The 24,249-nt window shown below is 43.6% G+C and overlaps 3 protein-coding genes across 3 annotated transcripts in view; all 3 read right to left on the bottom strand.

Annotated features, from left to right (window-relative positions):
• The window catches only part of LOC141121715 (uncharacterized), a 59,356-nt gene extending 56,329 nt beyond the window's left edge, over positions 1 to 3,027 (bottom strand). The window contains exon 1 of the mRNA XM_073611430.1: positions 2,946 to 3,027. The gene's annotated coding sequence lies outside the window, so the exon portion shown is untranslated. The remainder of the gene's footprint in view (positions 1 to 2,945) is intronic.
• Positions 3,028 to 9,140: 6,113 nt separating this feature from the next.
• The window catches only part of LOC141121729 (uncharacterized), a 373,994-nt gene continuing 358,885 nt past the window's right edge, over positions 9,141 to 24,249 (bottom strand). Inside the window, exon 13 of the mRNA XM_073611439.1 lies at positions 9,141 to 10,955. Within this exon, the coding sequence (XP_073467540.1) occupies positions 9,867 to 10,955 (1,089 nt within the window). The 3' untranslated portion in view covers positions 9,141 to 9,866. The remainder of the gene's footprint in view (positions 10,956 to 24,249) is intronic.
• On the bottom strand, positions 14,907 to 20,326 carry LOC141121705 (gastrula zinc finger protein XlCGF66.1-like). Its single transcript, XM_073611419.1, has 4 exons — positions 20,221 to 20,326; positions 17,934 to 18,062; positions 17,238 to 17,372; positions 14,907 to 17,151 (listed from the first exon to the last, which is right to left on the bottom strand). The coding sequence occupies exons 1-4, from the start codon at positions 20,257 to 20,259 to the stop codon at positions 16,909 to 16,911; spliced, it is 546 nt and encodes a 181-aa protein (XP_073467520.1). The 5' UTR covers positions 20,260 to 20,326; the 3' UTR covers positions 14,907 to 16,908.

The raw sequence follows: 24,249 nt of genomic DNA, 5'->3' as shown, positions 1-24,249 counted from the left end.
ATCTGCACCCTCCTCATTTAGGTGCAGTCCGTCCCTTCTATAGTACCGGTTACCGACTGAGAAGTCGGCCCAGTCCTCCAGGAACCCAAACCCCTCTATGTAACTATGATTTACTACAATTAGAAGTAATTCTTCAAGTGCGTCTTCCTATTACCTATTTAGCCTAAATGTCGAGTTGTACAGAGATTGCACAATCAGATTGTGTAGTGTATGACCACCTTAATTGCAAAATTTGGAATGTGGATGTGCCATGACCCACTTGTATGTTCTAAACAATATTTGTGGTCCATTATACAAGGCACATGAGAACACACCTTTTTCCAGATACATGGATCGCCTTCAAGACATTCTAGACCATGATTTTTCAAGCCTGTGCTTTTTTTCATACATCACAGATTAGGGACAGTGCTGAAACCATTTTTATGCCTCCAGAATTTGGAAGTGTGGCATCTACCCGACTTCCCTCTGCTGGTGGACACAAGCAGCTACATATACAAACATACAATGGAGCATAAATAGAAGAAATCACGTCACCAATTAGCATTTTTTGTGTTACGTATCTGGGACAATTGTGTCCTGTCACTAACTATTAAATAAGATAGCTGCTTCAATGGACACGCCAGATGTCCGCAGCAGAATATGCCAAATAGTCTAATTTATTCTAAATAGGGGCTCACATGTGAATGAATGAATGAATGAATAACTTGTATAGCGCTACATATGCAAACTAAATCGCCTCAGGGCACTTTTGCCGCCAGTGTCCATCTGGGTCTTCAGAAGAGATGTGTCTTGAGCTTCTTCCTGAAGGCCAGATGGTTTTCTTCCGAGCGGATGTCCGCGGGTAGGGCGTTCCATAGCCGTGTTCAATGTAGTATTGCCACACCCTTTAGGGCATGGCTGCTGTAGTAATAGGGGTAATAGGAGAGGTTTCAGGCATTTAAGAACAGGAGATGTCACTGTCACTCTCTGTAGTAAGAGAAGGGATTGGATTGTATAGCAGGAGGATGCTGATGGTGGAGTAGAGAGCTGTGGGGGGAGGAGTCTGTTCTCTTCCCTCCAATAGCAGCCCAGTGTGGGTAGGCTAGGGGCAGCAGGGGAGGGATTTGTTCTCTTGATCTTGGTCTATTTTGTATCCTGCAACATAATTATTGACCAGTGAGATGGGCTCTTTCACTTGCTGGCAGGAGTTTTTTACGGAGGTCAGAAAAAAAAGTGCAGGTGGGGTGGGAGGACCATCAGAGACCAAGAGCCCCTATGAGCCCTAAACCCCCTCTTATCTCAGAAGCTTGCAGCCTCACCACCCCCTCAGAGCTCTGACCCCTCAGCCCCACTAACATCTCAGAGCTGTTCAGTCCTAATACTTCCTGAGAGGGTCCCAAAGTGCTTCAACTACACTTCCTCCTCAGGGGTCCCAGAGTCCTTCAGATGCAGTAAACCCTCAGAGGCTCCCAGAGTCTTTTAGTCCCACTACCTCCTCAGAGACCCCTCAGCTCCTCTATTTCCCTCAGAACCTTCAGTATTTTCCTCCCTCTGACAGCAATGATGGAACATATTCTTCATGGCAGGCTGGGGAATGTTTTCTTCCTCCTGACCAGCAATGTAAGGGGCTCTATGCTCCATACTCCTGACCCTGCTCTCCATTAATGTGTTGGCTGCATATTATAATGATTGCCCATTTGCTGCCTGTGTAGTGTAATAATTGCCCTTTGTAGGCCATGTATGGTCAGGATGGTCATTGTCTTGTCTATTTACTGTCAGTGAGTGCTGTTTGTTTAGAGGAACATATTAGAATTTATCTCCAAAATGAAGAGAATGTTCCCGCCCCATAAATGGGGAAATGTTTTGCCCCTGAAGGGGTTAATCTACAAATAATAAATGTTTGGGCAGTGCTTGCACTATGGACTAAATATCTGAATCCACAACATGATAGTTCCAATAAAACATTTTGATAACAAAGTGTCAGACAACTCCTGGGGTAACCTGGCGACACTTACTCAGAAAACCCCCGGCTGTAGATGACTAGGTGCTGGGCTCTGTAGTCCCACAGAGTTTGTGGTGCCTTTGAAGCAATAGATGCCTCTATAGCACTATATGGGGACTACTGACATAGGGAGCAGAAGTGCTAATCCACCGACAGGGTCCTGGTGACATATACTCCAAAGGATGGTGGGCCAGATACTGCTTATATGTAACCAGAGAGGGCGCCTCTCCTAACCTGGTGACATTAGATGTGTTTGGATTGGAAATTTCCAATCTTTGTCCAGGAGGGATATAGGCAGATGAAGAGGTCTTAAAAATCTCTCCTACCCCTGCCCAGATTCCTTAGCCATTTATAGCCCAGAATAACTTATATATATATATCTTCTATATCATCATATATCACTAAATTTATACAAAACGTTATTTATAATCAATAGCTTGTAAAACTATATAAAAAAGCATAAAACAGATGAATCAAAAGCAAACAGCTCAATATAAATATTCAGTCCAGCCGCAGCAATTGTATTCAGCAGAAAAACTCATTTTGATTTCCATCTGGACATCTTTTTGATAAAAAATCTTTCCGGGTTCACCATCTCACCCCCCCAAAATCCAATCCCTTTCAGACTCCTATTGTGAGACTCATCATAGTGTCTCTGGAGGGGCGCTGATCATTCCCGTGTAAAATCTTACAGAAATCTTCCCTAATCCCAACCTTTAATTATCATTTCATTCCCCCCACATACAATGTCTGGACCCGACATTTACTGACATCAATAACTCCCCTCGTGGTACAGACCATAAATTCCCTCATTGTAATATATGGGGTTATTCTACATTTCCACACTATATATGTGTGTATCATCATCTGCTGGAGATAAAAGACATCACAGTGACTATGGAGGAAGAGGACGGACATGACGGGGGGGGTTACTGGGTGTAAATAGAAAATAAGATCTTATTACCTCCTCTACTGCCTCTTCCAGCAATGTCTTCTCTCTACTTCCTCCCGACTCACCTCTTACCTGGAACTTCCTGTCTGTACCTGACATCACTTCCTGTCTGTCTCCCATTGGATACCTCCTGTTTGAGTAGAAGTGAGATCACCATCTTGTGGAGTTCAGAGGAACTGCAGCCCAGAGAAATGTCTTGTAGTGTGATTACAGCCTTGCCATTGCTTCCAGATGATGAAGGACAGTCCTGGGATTTAGTCCTCTGTCCCATCATGTCCTCATCTCACAGGTTCCAGGACTCAGAGTGCAGAGTGTCAGTGAGGTGATGACGGCTGGAACACTCTCCTGGGTCGCATCACCAGGTACTGCAATTATAGCAGACTGTGGGGAGCAGTGATCTCCTTTCTGACAGTTATGCCATGTACACACGAGTGGAATGTCCGACAGAAAAAGTCAGACGGGAGCTTTTCATGGTATATTCCGTTCGTGCGTATGCCTCATCGGACTTTTTACGTCAAAAATTCTGACGGACCTAGAAATAGAACATGTTCTAAATTTTTCAGACGGAACCGATTCCTATCGGGAAAACCGATCGTCTGTATGCTGTTCCGACGTACCAAAAAGTACGATACGGAAGCTATTGGGTTCTGGCTATTGAACTTCCGTTTTCTAGACCCGTCGTACGTGTTGTACGTCACCGCGTTCTGGACGGTCGGAATTTGGTGTGACCGCGTGTATGCAAGACAGCTTGAGCGGAATTCCGTTGGAAAAACCTTCAGCGTTTATTCTGGCGGGAAAACCGGTTGTGTGTACAGGGCATAAGAGTAGAACTCTGACATCAGCAGAGAGACCACCAATGCTGGGGTTACACTTTATTCTCACTGACACCAACAATGGGGCTTATTTTATCTCACTGACACCAATGTTGGATGTCAAGGAAATCATGCCCACGGTGACTTGCTAACTGAAGTGAGAGTCTTGATTGCTGGAGGAGAAATGAGGGATTGGCTTATTTGGGAAGATACAGTTGCAATAAAAAGTATGTGAACCCTTTTGGAATGATATGGATTTCTGCACAAATTGGTCATAAAATGTGATCTGATCTTCATCTAAGTCACAAAAATAGACAATCACAGTCTGCTTAAACTAATAACACACAAAGAATTAAATGTTACCATGTTTTTATTGAACACACCATGCAAACATTCACAGTGCAGGTGGAAAAATTATGTGAACCCTTGGATTTAATAACTGGTTGAACCTCCTTTGGCAGCAATAACTTCAACCAAACGTTTCCTGTAGTTGCAGATCAGACGTGCACAACGGTCAGGAGTAATTCTTGACCATTCCTCTTTACAGAACTGTTTCAGTTCAGCAATATTCTTGGGATGTCTGGTGTGAATTGCTTTCTTGAGGTCATGCCACAGCATCTCAATCGGGTTGAGGTCAGGACTTTGACTGGGCCACTCCAGAAGGCGTATTTTCTTCTGTTTAAGCCATTCTGTTGTTGATTTACTTCTATGCTTTGGGTCGTTGTCCTGTTGCAACACCCACCTTCTGTTGAGCTTCAGCTGGTGGATAAACTTGGGAATTCATTTTTCCTTCGATGATAGCAATCCGTTCAGGCCCTGGTGCAGCAAAGCTGCCCCGAACCATGATGCCCCCACCACCATACTTCACAGTTGGGATGGGGTTTTGATGTTGGTGTGCTGTGCCTCTTTTTCTCCACACATAGTGTTGTGTGTTTCTTCCAAACAACTCAACTTTGGTTTCATCTGTCCACATATTTTGCCAGTACTGCTGTGGAACATCCAGGTGCTCTTGTGCAAACTGTAAACGTGCAGCAATGTTTTTTTTGGACAGCAGTGGCTTCCTCTGTGGTATCCTCCCATGAAATCCATTCTTGTTTAGTGTTTTACGTATCGTAGATTCGCTAACAGGGATGTTAGCATATGCCAGAGACTTTTGTAAGTCTTTAGCTGACACTCTAGGATTCTTCTTCACCTCATTGAGCAGTCTGCGCTTTGCTCTTGCAGTCATCTTTACAGGACGCCCACTCCTAGGGAGAGTAGCAGCAGTGCTGAACTTTCTCCATTTATAGACAATTTGTCTTACCGTGGATTGATGAACAGCAAGGCTTTTGGAGATACTTTTATAACCCTTTTCAGCTTTATGCAAGTCAACAATTCTTAATCGTAGGTCTTCTGAGAGCTCTTTTGTGCGAGGCATCATTCACATCAGGCAATGCTTCTTGTGAAAAACAAACCCAGAACTGGTGTGTGTTTTTTATAGGGCAGGGCAGCTGTAACCAACACATCCAATCTCATCTCATTGATTGGACTCCAGTTGGCTGACACCTCACTCCAATTAGCTCTTGGAGATCTCATTAGTCTAGGGGTTCACATACTTTTTCCACCTGCACTGTGAATGTTTACATGGTGTGTTCAATAAAAACATGGTAACATTTCTTTGTGTGTTATTAGTTTAAGCAGACTGTGATTGTCTATTGTTGTGACTTGAAATCCATATCATTCCAAAAAGGTTCACATACTTTTTATTGCAACTGTAAAACCAGCTATGACACAGATATCACAGCCTGCAATACTGCTGGCCACCACTGGAGGGAGCTTCTCCCACATTTATCTGGCTGGTCACACACAGGCAGATACAAATCTTTTATAGAATCTGATACAATCTAAGGAGTGTGGAGCAGACAAGTGATCCTCACTCACTTCAGAGGATCCCCCAAGCGATTCTTCAATCTAGAATCCTGGTGTGATTACTTCTTCCCTCACCCCCCCCCCCCCCACCGCACAGAGGATTTAGGGTAGATTGGATGAAGTGTGTGATGTGATTGGTGTGCCGGGCAGTGATACACACACACATACAGATTCCTGTCTGCCAGATACAATCACTTCCACACACTGACAATAATCTGCATTAGGGAGGAGCTCCGTGTCTGAACAGAAGATTGGATGAACACTGGCTCCTCCCACATTCTTCTGAACATCCAAAGTTTATGGCATTTGGTGTAGACGAATGTGACAGCTTCTGGCTGTCACTGGTTTCTAGGGAAGCAATGGCTGCCTGCAATAGCTGCGTCCTTAGCAACCACCGACTTCACCCCACCCATTCACTTACATGGCCATGTAGGCAAATGGGTGGGGCATAGATGATGACATCATAGTCTGAATATGACCATATCTGGGCAATGATGTCACCACTATCCCCGCCCCTTCCTTTATATAGCTGATGACAGCTCAGGATGCTATCAGTCAGCGAGTGTTAGCATCGGAGATCGCTCCTGTGTGGTGGGTCATTGGGGATTTACAATGAGAAACTTATTTGGGGGATTTTATTTTAACAAAAGACATTGAGAGTCTTTATTGCTTTATTTCTTTTTTTTTTTTGTGAATGAGTAGATGCGTTATGTACCCCAAATAATTCATGTGGGGAAGGAGCAGTATATGTGGGATCCTAAAATTATAGAGGGGTTCCAAATTCTGATAAGCCCCCCTGTTCACAGACCCCCACATCCACCAAGCCAGAGTTGTGAGGATGGGGCCACGGGGGCACACACTTTTTTGTGTGAGGCCCCTCTTTAATATCCACCTTACACTCAGAGGGTCTGGTATGTATTTGGGGGTCTCTATACATTTTCTTCATTCTTGCTGTAGGACGGGATACAGAAAAAGTGACATTTACAAAGAGAAAAATGAATCAGTTTAAATTGCCAGAAAACGACATGTCATTGCCGGCTTCTTTTTTTATTATACAGCACACAGACCCTCCAAAGGTCCCCCAAATATATAGAAGAACCTTGGGTGGTCTGTGTGCTGTTTTGGCAATTTTAAGTGCAGTATGATCTCAGGTATTAATATGAAGACATGTCTGATGAAGGAAACTAAGGGGTCTACTTATAGAAAATTGATGGGATGAATGTGACGACCATTCATCCAGCCATTACATATTCTGCCCATAATGTAACAAAGTGATTTCCTATGATTGTCAGCTCCATCTAGTGACCATAATGGGGTATTTTTCCTGACATACCTCCATTAGTAAAGATATCACAATACAGCATTATGGCCACTAGATGGAGCCAAGGAAATCAGTGTATGAAATAAAATACATCCAATATTCATCACAGCCGGGTGAATGCCGGTCACATTCGTTCAACAAATTTTTTTTTTTTTTCATAAACCTCTAAGTGTTTGTGAATTCTTACACCACAAAATGTACTCAATGAAAGCCAATGAAAGGTAATGACTCCATTTTTATTTTTCTACTGCTATCAATGGCCAACACAGTACAACACTTCATCCATGTCTTTGGTGATCTCTGATCTCCTTATGAACTCAGGGATGTACAATTCATATCGCCTGACACCCGGGACATGCAGTTCTGAGGGACGGACAGGTTGTTTTTTTAAACATTTAGCCCTGCTGGGGGCAAGCAAGGAGCAGGTTTACTTGTCGGATGGAAGCATTCCAGTGGCTGAGTGAATGTTTCCACACCCCCCGGTAAAGTGCCACCCCGACACACACCCGCTATGTATCCCGGGCTCCTCTTGCCCATCTGGAACCCAGGACCAGCATAGCGGGTGATGATGGGTAGAGGGGAGGGAGGAGAGAGGACACACATCCGCTCTACTCCCCTTCCTGTTCCTGACCTGGAAGAGACAAGTATGACGTCACTTCCAGGTCCCTGGTGACAGTTACCTCAACTATAAAGGCCAGGAAAGAATGTAATGCAGTGTGATCTGTATTACATTACATTCAGTGGATCACAGGGGAGACATTGGGGGGTCTTTTAAACCCTGGATGTCTCATTAAAGAGAACCTGTCACCAACAAATCATCACATAGGTCGACTTTTTGTCCTCTATGTCAGTGTTTCTAAACCTTTATTCAGTCAAGGCACCCTTTAAAATGATGGACAGTCTTGAGGCGCCCTCCAACATTATGGACAGTCTTGAGGCACCCTCCAACATTATGGACAGTCTTGAGGCACCCTCCAACATTATGGACAGTCTTGAGGCACCCCAATATAAAATGTAAAAACTAAAAGGCTTCATCCACCCTCCGACTTGTATACAATTTTGGGGCAATTGTTCGGCATTTTGCCAAGGCACCCCTGAAGAAACCTCAAGGCACTCTGGTTGAAAAAGGCTGCTCTATGTGATAAAAAAAAAAAAGGATTTTTTTTTAATTGTACAAAATGTTATTTAAACCCAGGCACATAACCCCTACACCCAAAAAATCTTGGACCACACCCCCACATAAACTCACACATTGGGGCACCTACGCCTGAAAACGTTGATTGCGATACACGTTACATATCGCTGTGCACATTGGAATGAGAGCAATAATTATATCACCAGACCTCCTCCATAATACTAAACTGATGACCTATAGGGGGCTTTGTAAAGTGTCACCTATAGAAAATATTGGGTACTGAAGTTTGTCACCATTTCACAGTAACACAAATTGAAGGTTTGATAGGTTTGGTATCTATTTACTCGGTGCAACCTCGGCTTTTATATTTTACCCCCAAAAAAATTGAAACTACCACTATTTTATTCTCTAGGGTGTCTGCTTTCAGAAAATATATCATGTTTTGGGGGTTTTATATAATCTTCAGGCCTAAAATGATTTTTTAACTCCTTCCCGCCCGGCCTATAGCAGAATGATGGCCAGGCGGGGGTTCCAGTATCCTCACTGGACGTCATATGACATACAGAAGAATAAGCTGCTCGGGCGTGCGGTGATCGGTGGTGATCTCCAATCTCAGTAAGAGCCTATGACATAGGCTCCTTACCATGTGAGCTGTGTCCAATCAAAGCTAATCACATCATAGCCAGGAAGTGCCGGTTATCGACTTTCCTTTATTCATGCTGACAAGGCACGAGTAGAGGAGAGCCAATCAGCAACTCTCCTGACAGTGGGGGATCTGCACTGATAATCAGTACAGGCCCATCAGCGATGATCGTCAGTGATGACCACCATTGCCTGCCAGTGATGCCCAGCAGTGCCCGCCTGTGATGCAAATCAGTGCCCATTAGGGATGCTTGTCAGTACCTCCTCATCAGTGCCATCTATCAGTGCCGCCCATCAGTCCTGCATATTAGTATCTCCTCATCGGTGCCCACCAGTGAAGGAGAAAACTTACTCATTTACAAAATTTTATAACAGAAACAAAGAAAAACTTTTTTTTTAAATTCTCTGGCTATTTATTTGTAGCACAAAAAATAAAAACCCTGTGGTAATCAAATATCACCAAAAGAAATCTCTATTTGTGGAAAAAATTATAAAAATGTCATATGGGTACATTGTTGACAATCGTCAAAGGGTGACAGCGCTGACAGCTGAAAATTGGCCTGGGCAGGAAGGGGGTGAAAGTGATCGGTACTAATGGGGTTAAACATGTGGGCTCTGGCAGTGAAAGGGTAAAAAGAAACGTTCACCTTCGGGAACATGTTACATGTCCCTACTGCGGCTCAGCGATCCGAGCCCTCTGTGTGACAGCAGTGCGGGGAGAAGTTCCCTGTACCGGCTGTCACTTTATGTAAAGAGCGGGACCGTGCCTTTTAATCACAGAGTTCTGTCCTTTTCCGATGTCGGCTTGTAGTTTTCAATGAACTCCCACACCGCTGCTGAGCTCTCTGGTAGATGAAGGAAAAGGAGATTGGGACCCCAATTCAGTCCCTCGGACAAGTCGTTTTTTTCAAAAAATGTCCACACCCCTGGAACTGTTTCTTCCATGATGAAGATCAGCCATGGAGTATATCTGAGGTGTATATCAGGCTTTGCTTCTTCCCCACATGAGAGCTGTGATGTCCAGCAACATTCATATAGAAGACATTTCCTGCACTCAAGGTACTAATACATCTCAAGGGTTGTGTGGGATCCCTGATGTACAGGAAGACAGGACTTCAGTGAGGAACATTTCCCTCAGAGCAGGAGAGTGGCTTCTCCCTCGTGTGAGATCTCTGATGTTTGGAAAGATTGGACTTCACTGAAAAACATTTCCCACACTCAGGACAGGAATACGGCTTCTGCCCTGTGTGAGATCTCTGATGTGTGTAAAGACTAGACTTTACTGAAAAACATTTCCCGCACTCAGGACAGGAAAAAGGCTTCTGCCCCGAGTGAGATCTCTGATGTTTGGAAAGATTGGACTTCTGTAAAAAACATTTCCCACACTCAGGACAGGAATGCGGCTTCTCCCCCGTGTGAGATCTCTGATGTCTGTAAAGATGAGACTTCACTGAAAAACATTTCCAGCACTCAGGACAGGAATACGGCTTCTCCCCCGTGTGCGATCTCTGATGTATGACAAGGTCTGATTTTTGTATAAAACCTTTCCCGCACTCAGGACAGGAATACGACTTCTCCCCCGTGTGCGATCTCTGATGTATGACAAGGTCTGATTTTTGTATAAAGCATTTCCTGCACTCAGGACAGGAATATGGCTTCTCCCCCGTGTGAGATCTCTGATGTGTGAAGAGATGGAACTTCACTGAAAAACACTTCTTGCACTCTGGACAGGAATACGGCTTCTCCCCCGTGTGAGATCTCTGATGTCTGTAAAGATGAGACTTCTGTGAAAAACATTTCCCGCACTCAGGACAGGAATACGGTTTTTCCCCTGTGTGAGATCTCTGATGTATGACAAGGTCTGATTTTTGTATAAAGCATTTCCTGCATTCAGGACAGGAATGGGGCTTCTCCCCCGTGTGAGATCTTTTATGCACATAAAGATTGGATTTAGAACTGAAACACTTCCCGCACTCAGTACAGGAAAAGCTCTTATCTGTTGCAAAGACGGCACCGTCCCTCACAGTCTGAGGTTCCTCAGGATAAGAGGAATACGATGGTCCATCTACACTGTGTGGTGCCGGATGGACATTTGAGGTAGTCGGGTTTTCTCCTGGACTATACTGTGTGATGTCCTCATCTTCTACTTTACAGTCTGGAGACAAAGTGAGACAATCCTCTGAGGTTTTCCTCATCTCCCGTCCATCTACTAAAATAGGAATAAAAAGATTATTACTAGACATGAGCAGATTGGTTCCCCTAAACCAGGACTCCGCCCACATCAGGCAGCTTTGTCTCTGAGGATCTTACAATTCCCCCTCAAGGTAACTAGTAAATGGATCCTCTGTAAGATGGCAACTAATGATTATTTTCAGAATTGATAAGTTGCCCGATTATTGTTTTGACTAATTGGATAAAAACATCAAAAAAGGTTGGTGTATAATTTAGTTAATATTCTTGAATATCTATATACAGCGGTAAATATAAATATCCAGATATATAGTTGGATATTTAATCCACTCTGAGAATAACAGACAGATAGATGTATTATTAGAGGGAGAATCTGCTACATATCAGAATCAGAGATCAACATTATTAAAATAAATAAAGACATAAAACGCTGTTTTGCAGATGATCAGACAGGAGTGTAATATAATATGATGGATGACAGACTCCCTTGTCATAGACAGGTAGGTGGGTACAAGCTCCCTGCACCTGATGTCACTTATGCTGGCCGTACACAAACTCATTTTTCTTTCCAAAAAACATTCATCCAATTTTCTATTTATTAGTTTGGTCAAATTGGCGTTCATTTTCTACCACAGTGACGGGAAAATATGAAGGAGTTAAATAGTTTTCCTCAGAAGTTAAATTAATTTTAAAGTGGAATTTTCGAACTACACTTGTCCATTTATCGAATGTACAAATAATTTTCATACAAATATTTGTGTGAATATTCTCGTCTAAAAATGGATCCGTGTGTGGCCAGCATAGGACATTTGTAGCAGCAGCATGAATTTTTTTAATCATCTGTTATGATGGGGTTAAAAAAAATATTCCTTTATATTACAAAAACAGCAGATAATCACTACTATAAGGGATTCATTTATACTGTGAAAGAGTGAAAGTAATATATCTTATATCATATATATATTTTACCTGGGAGTCACACATGAAGCTATATGGAGGTTGGGGGGGGGGGGATTTTATATTACAGTAGTACTAAAAGCTGAGACTTTTTTTCATAGATATAATCATTTTAAATATAATGCTCAATACTAAATATAATAATAATGCCTTCTATCACCTCCAATCTATCAGCCTGCACCTTCTCTGGGTTAAGATGCTGATCTTCCCTGCACAGAGCCCTTAAAGTCATTGTAAATGTTAGATTTCTTTTTTTTTAAAACATACTTGTCATACTTACCTGCTCCGTGTAATGGTTTTGCACAGAGCAGCCCTGATTTTCCTATTCTGGACCCCTCCCCTGACACTTCTGGCTTCTCCTGCTTTCAGAGTACCCCTATAGGAAGCTGCAAAGTATAGTATAGAGTTCCCCTATAGGAAGCTGAAAAGTATAATATAGAGTTCCCCTATAGGAACTTCTGCCTTTAGAATCACTTGCTTCCTTCTCTTGCCCAGGACTACATGTCCCATGAGGCATTGCTCCTCACACATTCAAGATATCAGGCATTTACTGACATGTATGGATGGTGTACTGAGCTGTATATTCTGATATGTAAAGAAATAATGCATTCTGAATGCAGGCCAATTAATCGACTGACCAACTAATCAATTATCAAAATAGTTGACAACTAATTTCATAATCAATTTGTTGTTTCAGCCTTACATCTCTGAATCTTCTACCAGTTCATTTCTTTATTCATGGACCTTAGTCAGAGAGTGAGGAAACAATGAGAACTGTCTTTTATAGGAGTGACAGTGATGAGGGGATTATAGGACGAGTGTCCCCCCCCCTCTATCACTCATTGCCATCTTCCCAACACAAGAAGTCCTGCACTTCCTTATTTAGTCCATGATTTAGTCATGAATAACAGTGGGGCTGAGCCCCACCAGAGGTCAGAGTGAGGATAGGGGAGAACAACCAGGACTGATCCTTAAGACCATCATCATTGGGTTATTGACTCCTCCCTCATTATCACTTTCTATTTAAGGTTCCAAAGTTGGAAAATGTTATCACATTATTATCAACATGTAAAAGTCTGTGCTCCAATCAAATCATCAGATATAAAATGTCCATCTGGTAGGAAACTGGTGCAAAAGAAGTCAAGACTATGTAATGTACAACTTATTATATAGGATACAACAGTTAGAATTTTATAGTATCAGAATGATATAATGTACAACCTAGAGTATATAGTGCAGGGGTCAGGAGTATGTAAAATATAATATAAATGTTATATAGTGTAAGGGTGAGAACTCATAATATTGGTGTTCAGTAATCAGTGATGACCTAAATGTTCTCAAGAGACAAGTTGCAGAGGTCCCACACCACTGCCTCCCATCTCCTGAGACTGAATACATTGTTTCTGGTTATCAGATGATGGGGCATCTAGGTGGACCCTCCGTACTGCTCTCTCCTTTACAATAAAGTCTCCTCTTACCCGGTGATGTGAGGGGCGGCTGATTGTCCATCATGACGTCCTTGTAGAGATCCTTGTGTCCTTCTAAATACTCCCACTCCTCCATGGAGAAATAGACAGTGACATCCTGACACCTTATAGGAACCTGACACACACAATGATACAGTCACCATCCAGACACATCCCTTGTCTGTTACTGGATAATGTCCCAGAATTCCCAGCACCGCTCACCTCTCCTGTCAGCAGCTCCATCATCTTCTTGGTGACTTCTAGAATCTTCTGTGTGTTGTGTCTTGTAGGGATTGGGGATGGAGGTGGGGGGATGGTGATGGGATTCTGGATTCTCGAGGATCTTGTGGTCATATTATGAGATCTCCTTCTTGTGTCGTTTTCAGTAGATTTCTTCATTATTACTGTACAGTTCTGTGTTATACAAAGATAAATATCACTCTCCCACAGGGACATCTTAATATCATCATGGGCTTTGGGGTAAAGTAATGTACTGGGGCCCCTACCAGCCTGCCCCAATTTATGCACCTACTCTCAAAAATGGAAGTATAAATAGTTAATAGAACTAAACGAATATTTATTAGTACTTTCAATATACTAGATTTTAAATAATGATACATGCCATAAAACAAAGACTAATCAACACAGGGCACAGGGGGATAGGAGGGCACAGTACAGAGGGGATAGGAGGGCACAGTACAGAGGGGCAGGAAGTTACAGTTCAGGGGGTGCAAGAGGGCACAGTACAGGGAGGATAGGAGGGCAAAGTACAGGTGGGGCAAGAGGGCAAAAGTACAGGTGGGGCAAGAGGGCACAGTACAGGGAGGATAGGAGGGCAAAGTACAGGTGGGGCAAGAGGGCAAAAGTACAGGTGGGGCAAGAGGGCACAGTAAATGTGAAGCAAGAGGATACAGTACAGGGGGGCTAGGAGGGAGCATTATAGGGGAAATAGGAGACCACGGGGGGGGGGGGGGGGGTGCAGGAGCACACAGTACATGGTGTACATGAGGGCACAGTGCAGGGGGCAGGAGGGCACAGCATAGGGGCAGGAGGGCACATTACAGGGGGGGCACAGTACAGGAGGGTCAAGTACAGAGGACCAGGAGGGTACAATATGGGGGGAGGAGTGCACAGTACACGTTAGGTTGGGAGAGAAGCGTACAAGGGGGTAGGAGGGTACAATATGGGGGCAGGAGTGCACAGTACAGGTCATGGTGGGAGGGCACAATACAGGAGTGGGAGAGCACAGTTCTGAGGGGCAGGAGTGCACAGAAAAGGTGGGGGTGGGAAGGCACAGTACAGGGAGTCAGGAGGGCACAGTAATGTAATGCAAGATTATCAAGGGGCCCTGGGCAATGCCCATGCATTAAAAAGTGGTGATAATTGAGCAAAAATGTCATATGGGATAAATTCAATAGGACAAAAAATTAATTAATAAAAATATAGTCCATCTGAAAAACTTCAATGAAATGAAGAATAGAAGAGCCATCACCAACACCCAATATTACTGACTCTTACCACCAGTGTATGGGATATACACATTGAGCAAATCACTGAAAGATCAGATCCACAGCTCCTGTTCTTCAAACGATCCACAAATTCGGCAAGAGATCCTTTTTCACAGACCCACCAGACAGATAACTTAATCTTTTCAACCTTGGCTAAGAGATATACTCCACAGGTACAGCGCAGTGGTCACATATACGGGGATGAAAAAATACTCTCATTGCGCAAACATCCATAGAAATGGTAATTTATTCCATTAAAAACGAAATAAACAACTCATTAATTCATTTTTTGTGCTACTGAATTTATCGCATATGAACTTTTTGCTCAATTATCACCACTTTTTAGCGCTACACCTGTATCCCCTATTTCTTGTTATTGTGCCCAACAATATTGTGTTAGCTGCTTTAAAAATATTCTCTTTTCTAGTTTGAGCGCAACAAATTTCTTTTTTTGTATTTTCCCATGCAATAAAGCGGAGCTCCACCCAAAAGGGGACGTTCCACTTATTTGCCTCCCCACTTCCGCTGCCACATTGGGCACCTTTCGGGGTGAGCGGGTACCTAGTTTTGACAGGTACCTACTCCCATTGCTGGCTAACTTTGCATTGACGAATTTAGCTGGAAGTTTGCCCCCCCCCCCCCCCCCTACCTGTAGTACGGGTCAATTATCATAATTGATTTACAAAGAACTTGGTATTATGAGTTATAAACTATGATAGTTTTAAGGTGATTATTTCTATATATGTAAAAATGTATGTTTCTGAGCTCACAGATGGTCACTCACAGAGGGTCACATTATCTCGGGACCATTATGGGTAGTCTTTTGTTAGTACCAGCTTTTTCGCGCCTTCCATCAAGCCTTTAAAACAGGGATCTTCAACCTACGGCCCTCCAGCTGTTGTGGAACTACACATCCCATGAGGCATTGTAAAACTCTGACATTCACAGACATGACTGGGCATGATGGGAATTGTAGTTCCTGAACAACTGGAGGGCCGTAGTTTGAAGACCCCTGCTTTAAAAGTTTAGACAATAGAGAACAGCAGTGGACTTCTTCTAGGACATAAATGTGCCTAGACCTTTGAACAGGCTGTCGGCTTCCAGAACTATCTGAAATTTCAGAAGTTGAGGGGTTCACTGGATTGAATGCAGAATTTATCCCGTATCGTATCATCTGTAATACATCTCTAATCGAAGCTAAGTAAATCTCTTTTATTACATGCTTTGTGTGTTGTGTGTTTTAATCCTTGCATTTACTGACCGCATATCTGAAAGGGTAAATATATGAATGAACCTATCAATAAATGTAACACAGAAATTAACCCCTTGTTACACTACCCCACCACTGAGCCATTCACAAAGCACAGCACGCTTCATGCATGTGCAGTAGTGACACGGCTGTGAAGGCGCAAAGGCTTCACTGCCGGGTTCCCTTTGCCTAGATGGCAGCGGCAGCACCCAAGAGCCCATTAAAAAATCGACTCGGGGGATGACACAGCTGGATTGGTGGAGCGGTAAGTTTCCTAATATTAAAGATCAGCAGCTACAGTATTTGTACCTGCTGACTTTTATTGTTTTCTGAAGGAGCCTGGAGCTCCTCTTTAAGATGGCTCCGCTCTCCCATAATCCCTCATCTCTATGGTCAGCTCTATATTTATTCTTCAGGGATTGGACACAATGTTCCCGATTCAGCAAAGGACAGACATCTCCATCCAATGATATGAATACAATGTGGTCAGATTTATAGATCCTTCTAGAACTCATATAATAGAGTCACAAATTTTTTACTAGTAAGGCTCACTGACCCACCAGGAAAAGTTACCCATGGATTTAGTAGTCAGTGGGCGTGGCATGCTGGTATTTATGGGTCTAACTGATTGGACTAAACCTGAGATTGTTCTCTTCTATAACCAATGCCGCCATCTTGTGCTATAACCAAATATCATAGAGTACGTACACTTCATGTATTCATAGTACTTGTTATTGATTAGCAGAACATCAGAACACTTAAAGTGACTCTGAATACATCCCAGTGTTTACAGCAAAATCAGATTTAACCCCTTCATTACACTCACCTCTCCAGTCAGCAGGCTGAGGATCTCCAGGGTGAGGTTCAATATCATCTTATTTAAGGGAAATGCCTTCCTTATAATCTTCACAAAACTCAAATTCTGCTGAATGTCCATCATGATGTCCTTGTAGAGATCTTTGTGTCCTTCTAAATACTCCCACTCCTCCATGGAGAAATAGACAGTGACATCCTGACACCTTATAGGAACCTGACACACACAATGATACAGTCACCATCCAGACACATCCCTTGTCTGTTACTGGATAATGTCCCAGAATTCCCAGCATCGCTCACCTCTCCTGTCAGCAGCTCCGTCATCTTCTTGGTGACTTCTAGAATCTTCTGCATGTTGTGTCTCTCAGGTTTTAGGGAGTCACATGGAGGCACTGTGATGGTCATATGATCACCTGACTTCACAAGAGGAAATCTCTATATTGAGGAACAAATAGGAATATCATGTTAGAAGCCCAAAATCCTCCTCACCTCTCCGGTCAGGTCTGTGTTTTATTAATAGAGAGAAGAGTGATGTCATGTGACCTCCCAGAATCCTCCTCACCTCTCCGGTCAGGTCTGTGTTTTATTAATAGAGATAAGAGTGATGTCATGTGACCTCCCAGAATCCTCCTCACCTCTCCGGTCAAGTCTGTTTTATTAATAGAGATAAGAGTGATGTCATGTGACCTCCCAGAATCCTCCTCACCTCTCCGGTCAGGTCTGTGTTTTATTAATAGAGATAAGAGTGATGTCATGTGACCTCCCAGAATCCTCCTCACCTCTCCGGTCAAGTCTGTTTTATTAATAGAGATAAGAGTGATGTCATGTGACCTCCCGGAATCCTCCTCACCTCTCCGGTCAGGTCTGTGTTTTATTAATAGAGAGAAGAGTGATGTCATGTGACCTCCCAGAATCCTCCTCACCTCTCCGGTCAGGTCTGTGTTTTATTAATAGAGATAAGAGTGATGTCATGTGACCTCCCAGAATCCTCCTCACCTCTCCGGTCAGCAGGTAGATGATCTCCAGGGTGAAGTTTAGTATCTTCTCAGTCATGTGACTCCGGTCCTCCTCCATCCTCATTGGTGCCGTCATTTGATCTATACAGGTCTCCTTGTAGACAAATAACTTAGGGAAATGAAAGTAAGAATTATTTGCATGGTATTGGTCACACAATAATAGGATGTGGATGTGAGGGGGTAATAGGAGGGTTGCTGGATATTTAAGAACTACTGTCCCCGTGGGAACACACTTCGTTTGGACTGTTTAACGTCTGTTTTTTTTATTATTTTTGGTTCCTGGGACCCTCTTTTCCCGCCAGATCAGAAATTCCCTTTTCTCTGTTGGGTTTGTTTGGTTTCTGAACTGGATTTGATTTGTTTTAGATCTGCAGACAAGGAATGATAAATATGATTCTTCCTTTGACTTGAGGCAGTGCTGTGAGGACAATGTTGGGTCATCATGATGTCCAGGAAGGGGAACTTGCTGATTTTTGTCTGGAGTTCCCGGCTAATCAGGATAATTGCCAGAACTCCGCTTCAAGGCTCCAATCTCCGTCAACCTGCTGACTGACAGGAGTGATGTTACTGTCACTCTCTGCAGTAAGAGAGGAGATTGGATTGGATAGCAGGAGGATTCTGATGGTGGAGTACAGAACTGTGGGGGAGGAGTCTGTTCTGTACTCTCCAATAGCAATTCAGTGTGGGTAGGAGGACAACAGGGGGAGGAGTTTGTTCTTTTAGTCTTGGTCTATTTTGTGTCCTGCAACATTTTTCTTGACCAGTGATATGGTGAGGTGAAGGCATCCTTCATTTGCTGACAGGAGTTCTTTGAGAAGGTAAGAAAAGTAAGTGCAGGTGGGGTGTGGAGGACCATCAGAGACCAAGAGCCCCGATGAGCCTAGCCCTTACCTCAGAGCTTTGCAGCCTGACTACCCCTTCAGAGCCCCCACAGCTCTTCAGCCCTACTAACCTCTCAGAGTTCTTCAGCCCTATTACTTCCTTGGAGGCCCCCAAATTCCTTCATCTACACTTCCTCCTCAGGGGTCCCAGAGCCCTTCAGTAAACGCTCAGAGGTTCCCAGCGTCCTTTAGTCCCACTACCCCTTCAGAGACACCTCAGCTCCTCTAGTTTACTCAGAACCAGTAGCAGAGCTATTACGGTCGCAAAGGTCACATCTGCAACCCTGGCGTTGCACCACGCACGGGGGGAGGGGGGGTTACTAAGACAGCAGGAAAGGGTCTTGCTGCGGGAATACAGGGTCCCAGGATCAGGGGAGGCTCCCCTGGTGATCGCCAATTAGGATTGCTGAGAACAGAGTGTGCAGCACATTCAGCCTTTGCAGAGCCCCCTTGCTGTCCCTGATCTGCTCACAACACGGGCACAGCGCCCCCCAACATCAGCCAACTCCTCTCTCTGCTCCTCCTCCCCCAGACACAAGCTCAAAGTTCTCCATACTGGGTGGACTCTGTTCCGGCTCTGAGGGACCAGTCACTGATGCCAGCTGCAGCGCCCAGGGGCCTGATGAGTGCCTGTATGTGGGGTGGGAGTCCTCGGTGTGTGTGGGGCCCTTGAGATGTATGGGGGGCAGGATCAGCTCTCTGCACATCTCAAACTCCTCTCCTACTGCCAGCTGCTCTCTGAAGTTTCTGCCCAGGCTTCTGCCCCCCCTATCTCCCCCAAACCCCTACGTGCCACTTCCAGGGCTGCCCATATTATTGCCCCTTCATCTGTCCCACCCATTCCTATCCATCCTCCTCATCTCATACCTCCGCCACCCCTGCTAGGGTTGCCACCTGTCCAGGATTCACCCGGACAGTCGGGGTTTTGAATCATGTGTCCAGGTTTCAGTCCACCTGAAACCCAGACACAATATTCAGACAGGAATGTGGTTCAGAATAAAACTTGACAGGAGGGTGAGGGGGTACAATATGCGCCGCATTACTATTCTCATTGGAGTTCCCAAAGGTGTCCCAGGTCTGTTACAATCCAATCCTATACTAAAATAAAAACAAAAAACGTGCGCCTCTAAATCGTTCGGGTTTGGCTTGAAGAAAGAGTGGCAACCCTAACCCCTGCCCATAACCCCCTCTGACTGGCACCCCGGTGCAGACCCCTCCCCCCCATTCATGCACCTTATCTCAGTCTTTGTCATCACTTGGGAATCTCAGTGGCTGCAATGTGCCATGTTTGGGGTCACCGAGAACAACGTGCCCTGCTGGGCGCTGCTGGAAGTGATCGGTGGAGGTGAGCCTGGTGTGTGTATATAGAAAATAAGATCTTATTACCTCCTCTGCTTCTTCTTCCAGCAACGTATTCTCTCTCATGCCACAAAGAACGTCTTGTCTTTGTTCCAGATTACTTCCTGTCTGTGACCGAAATCACTTCCTGTCTGTGACCGAAATCACTTCCTGTCTGCAGTCCGTAGAAACTTCCGGTCTGGATAAGAGTGAGATCACCACCTTGTGGAGTTCAGAGGAACTGCAGCCCCAAGAAACGTCTCACAGTAGCCATTCCTGTAAAATGTCTTACAGAGCTACCACAGAAGTTCAAATATAATACAAAAAAAGTAAGGAAAAAAATACAGTTCTTTTGTAACCAATTGTTTAACAAAGATATTTTTATTACATATAGAAAAGTCTTAAAGACACAGAACACAAGGTCACAGCAAATGTATAGCTAATAAAACAGATACCCCCCCCCAAAACTGATCCTTTTGGTGAAGAAAATGCAAAAATATATCCAAAAGCATAAATATATATATATATCAATCCACTCATAATGAAGATGTTAAACATAAATTGCAAGGATGTAATGTTCACATAGGAATGGTGGTGGAGATCTCTCAAAGTAAGAACACTTCCTTGAATGCTCATATAAATAAAATTAATCAATCCTGGAGTGAAAAAAGCTATAAAGCAATAAATAATGTATAAATTGGGTCATCCACTTCATCCATAAAGGCATTGTGTTTCCAGATCTTCTAGATCACATAGAAGGAGGACTCATCAATGATTTCATACATTTATTTGGAAGGATAGAAGAATCCTCAGAAGGGATCATGTAGGATGACAGGAAAGGCTCCTGACTGGTGAGATCATCCAAACATAATGATTACATCCATGAACTGGAGCTCGTTGTGGTGATAAAGCCAATATGTAAACACGGTGTAGATGTTATCCAAGAACTCAGAACACTCCAGGTGTGGAGAAAGTCTCAAGGTGGATTTAGCCTGTCATTTATCATAGGTAGAAATGTCTACACATGGACTTCCACAGGGACCACCGAGACTATATGTATAACTTGTACAGTGTCCCCAGGACTCTAGGTAGATGTAGACGGTAATTAACTTCTTCCCGTCAGGCCTACAGCAAAATGACACCCAAGTGGGAGTTCTCCCATCATGGGTGAACATCATATGAAGTCTTCCAAGTCTAGCAGCCATGCTGCAGCTCCACCAGATGACCGGGCTGGTCCCAGTACTATGTAATCTCTGTGACCAATCACAGCAATCACAAGACAGTTGTACACAATGAATGTCTTTCATTCATAGCCATTCATTGTGTACTATTGTGATGATCTCTGTGATTGGTCACAGTGATCACATGGTACAGACAGGGCCTATCACATCTGTACCATATGATAGCTGTGACCAATCACTGCTATCACAGTCGTACACCCTGTGTCATTCATAAAAATGATTGCTTATAACAATAATCATCAAAAAAAATCCTGATCACCTCCCCGGAGTAGTACAGGGTCAATATGTTAACACTTCAAGTCAGTATGTAAAAAAAAATGTAAAAAAATAAAATAAAATAAATAATTATTATTTTGATATTTTTTTTTACATACTGCCACCAGTCAGTATCACTGATCACCACCACACCAGTCATATGATTATGCTGTACAGCTCTGGTGACAAAAAAAAATTCTTCCTTTTTCCATAAAATTGTGCCAAAAAAAATGACAACTTCGAAAAACTCACCATGCCTCTTACTAAATACCTTGGACTGTCTACTTTCCAAAAAGTCATTTGGGGGTATTTGTACTGTCCTGGCATTTTAAGGGTCTCAAGAAATGAGACAGTCCATTATGACATCAGGATTGATTAATTTATAAATATATACACCATCGTTTATAGACTATAACTTTCACAAAGACTAAATATGAACTAAATAACGATTTGAGCTATTTTTACAAAAGAAACGTTGCAGAATACATTTTGTCTAAATTTATGAAAAAATATTATTTATTTGCAACATTTTGTAACAGAAACTAAGAAAACATGTATTTTTTTTTTTTTTTTGCATATACAGCATTAACAAAAAAACCCCAGTGGTGAATAAATACCACCAAAAGGAAGCTCTATCTGTTTAAAAAAAATTATATGAATGTCATATGGGTACAGTGGTGTATGACTGAATAATTGTCATTCAAACTGTGGCAGCACTGAAATCTGAAAATTGTCCTGGGCAGGAGAGAAGACAGGGGATAGAACAAGATACAGTATGCACAAGATGGATAAACAATAGATGAAAGTGACTTTACAGTCGGTAACCTTTCCAAAGTCATCCTCTCTGCTGCTCAGAATTGTATATCCCTGTATGTTGTGGTCGTTCAGGTGCTTGTCTAATAGTTTTTTGAAGTTAATCGATGCTCCCCGCTGAAACCACCGCCTGTAGAAGGCAAATCCACATCCTTACCGTTCTTACAGTAAAGAACCCTTTACACAGTTTAATGTTAAACCGCTTTTATCCCAATTTTAGTGAATGGCCACGTGTCTTATTAAATTCCCTTACGCGGATTTTGTACATTGAAATCATATCCCCTCTCAAGCGTCTCTTCTCCAGAGAGAATAAGTTCAGTGCTCTAACCTTTCCTCATAACTAAGATCCTCCAGACCCTTTATTAGCTTTGTTGCCCTTCTCTGGACCCTCTCCAGTTCCAGCACATCCTTCCTGAGGACTGGTGCCCAGTACTGGACAGCATACTCCAGGTGCGGCAGGACCAGATTCTTGTAGAGCGGAAGAATTATCATTTTATCTCTGGGGTTAATCCCCTTTTTAATGCATGCCAATATTCTGTTTGCTTTGTTAGCAGCAGCTTGGCATTGCATGTCATTGCTGAGCCTATCATCTACTAGGACCCCCAGGTCCTTTTCCATCCTAGATTCCCCCAGAGGTTCTCCCCCCCAGTGTATAGATTGCATTCATATTTTTGCCACCCAAATGCATTATTTTACATTTTTACATGTAGTTGCCCATCCCATTAATTTGTTCAGATCTTCTTGCAAGATTTCCACATCCTGCGGAGAAGTTATTGCCCTGCTTAGCTTAGTATCATAGGCAAATACAGAGATTGAACTATTTATCCCATCATACAGGTTGTTTATGAACAAATTAAATAGGATTGGTCCCAGCACAGAACCCTGGGGGACCCTACTTTCCACCCCAGACCATTCCAAGCAGTGGCGTAGCGTGGGGGGTGCAGGGGGTGCCGTGGCCCCGGGCGCGATATTTAGGGGGGCGCCAGTATGTGTCACTGGCTGCCTCCTCCTAATTTCTAATTCTGTGTCCCCGGGCTCCAGCCGCCATGTTAAGTGTCCGGCGCCCTGTGATTGGGTGTATGGGGGTCATGTGAGGCGTAGGGCTGGCCTGTCCTCAATCGCTCCTGAAGTCCCGCCTCCGCACATGACCCCCCCATATGCCCATTTACGGGGCGCTGGACACTGAACATGGCAGCAGGCAGAGCGCAGGGGAGAGAAGAATGTGAGCCGCCGCTGTCTTCTCCTCCTCCTCTGGATCGATGCAGCCAGGATAAGAAGGTGAGTGAGAGTCTTGTTACTGGCCGGGGGGGGGGGGGGGGCGAGAGAGAGAGACTGTAGGCAGGACAGTGTAGTGTAGTGTAGTATGGAGGTCAGTGTAGTGGTCACTATGGGGGGCAGTGTAGTGGACAGTATAGTGTAGTATAGTGGTCAGTATAGTGGTTAGTGTAGTATAGTATAGTGGTTAGCATAGTGGCCAGTATAGTGTAGTTTAGTATGGAGGTCAGTGTAGTGTAGTATAGTGGTTAGTATGGTGGTTAGTGTAGTGGACAGTGTAGTGTAGTATAGTGGTTAGTGTAGTATGGTGGTCAGTATAGTGGTTAGTGTAGTATAGTATACTGGTTAGTATAGTGGTCAGTAGAGTGTAGTTTAGTATGGAGGTCAGTGTAGTGGACAGTGTAATATGGTGGTCAGTGTAGTATGGTGGTCAGTATAGTGTAGTTTAGTGTAGTGGACAGTATAGTATAGTGGACAGTGTAGTATAGTGGTC

Source organism: Aquarana catesbeiana, unplaced genomic scaffold (assembly GCF_042186555.1).
Source record: "Aquarana catesbeiana isolate 2022-GZ unplaced genomic scaffold, ASM4218655v1 unanchor228, whole genome shotgun sequence".
In the NCBI taxonomy this organism is placed as follows: domain Eukaryota; kingdom Metazoa; phylum Chordata; class Amphibia; order Anura; family Ranidae; genus Aquarana; species Aquarana catesbeiana.
The sequence above is the reverse complement of the archived record's forward strand: the minus strand, read 5'-3'. Positions and strand labels throughout refer to the sequence as shown.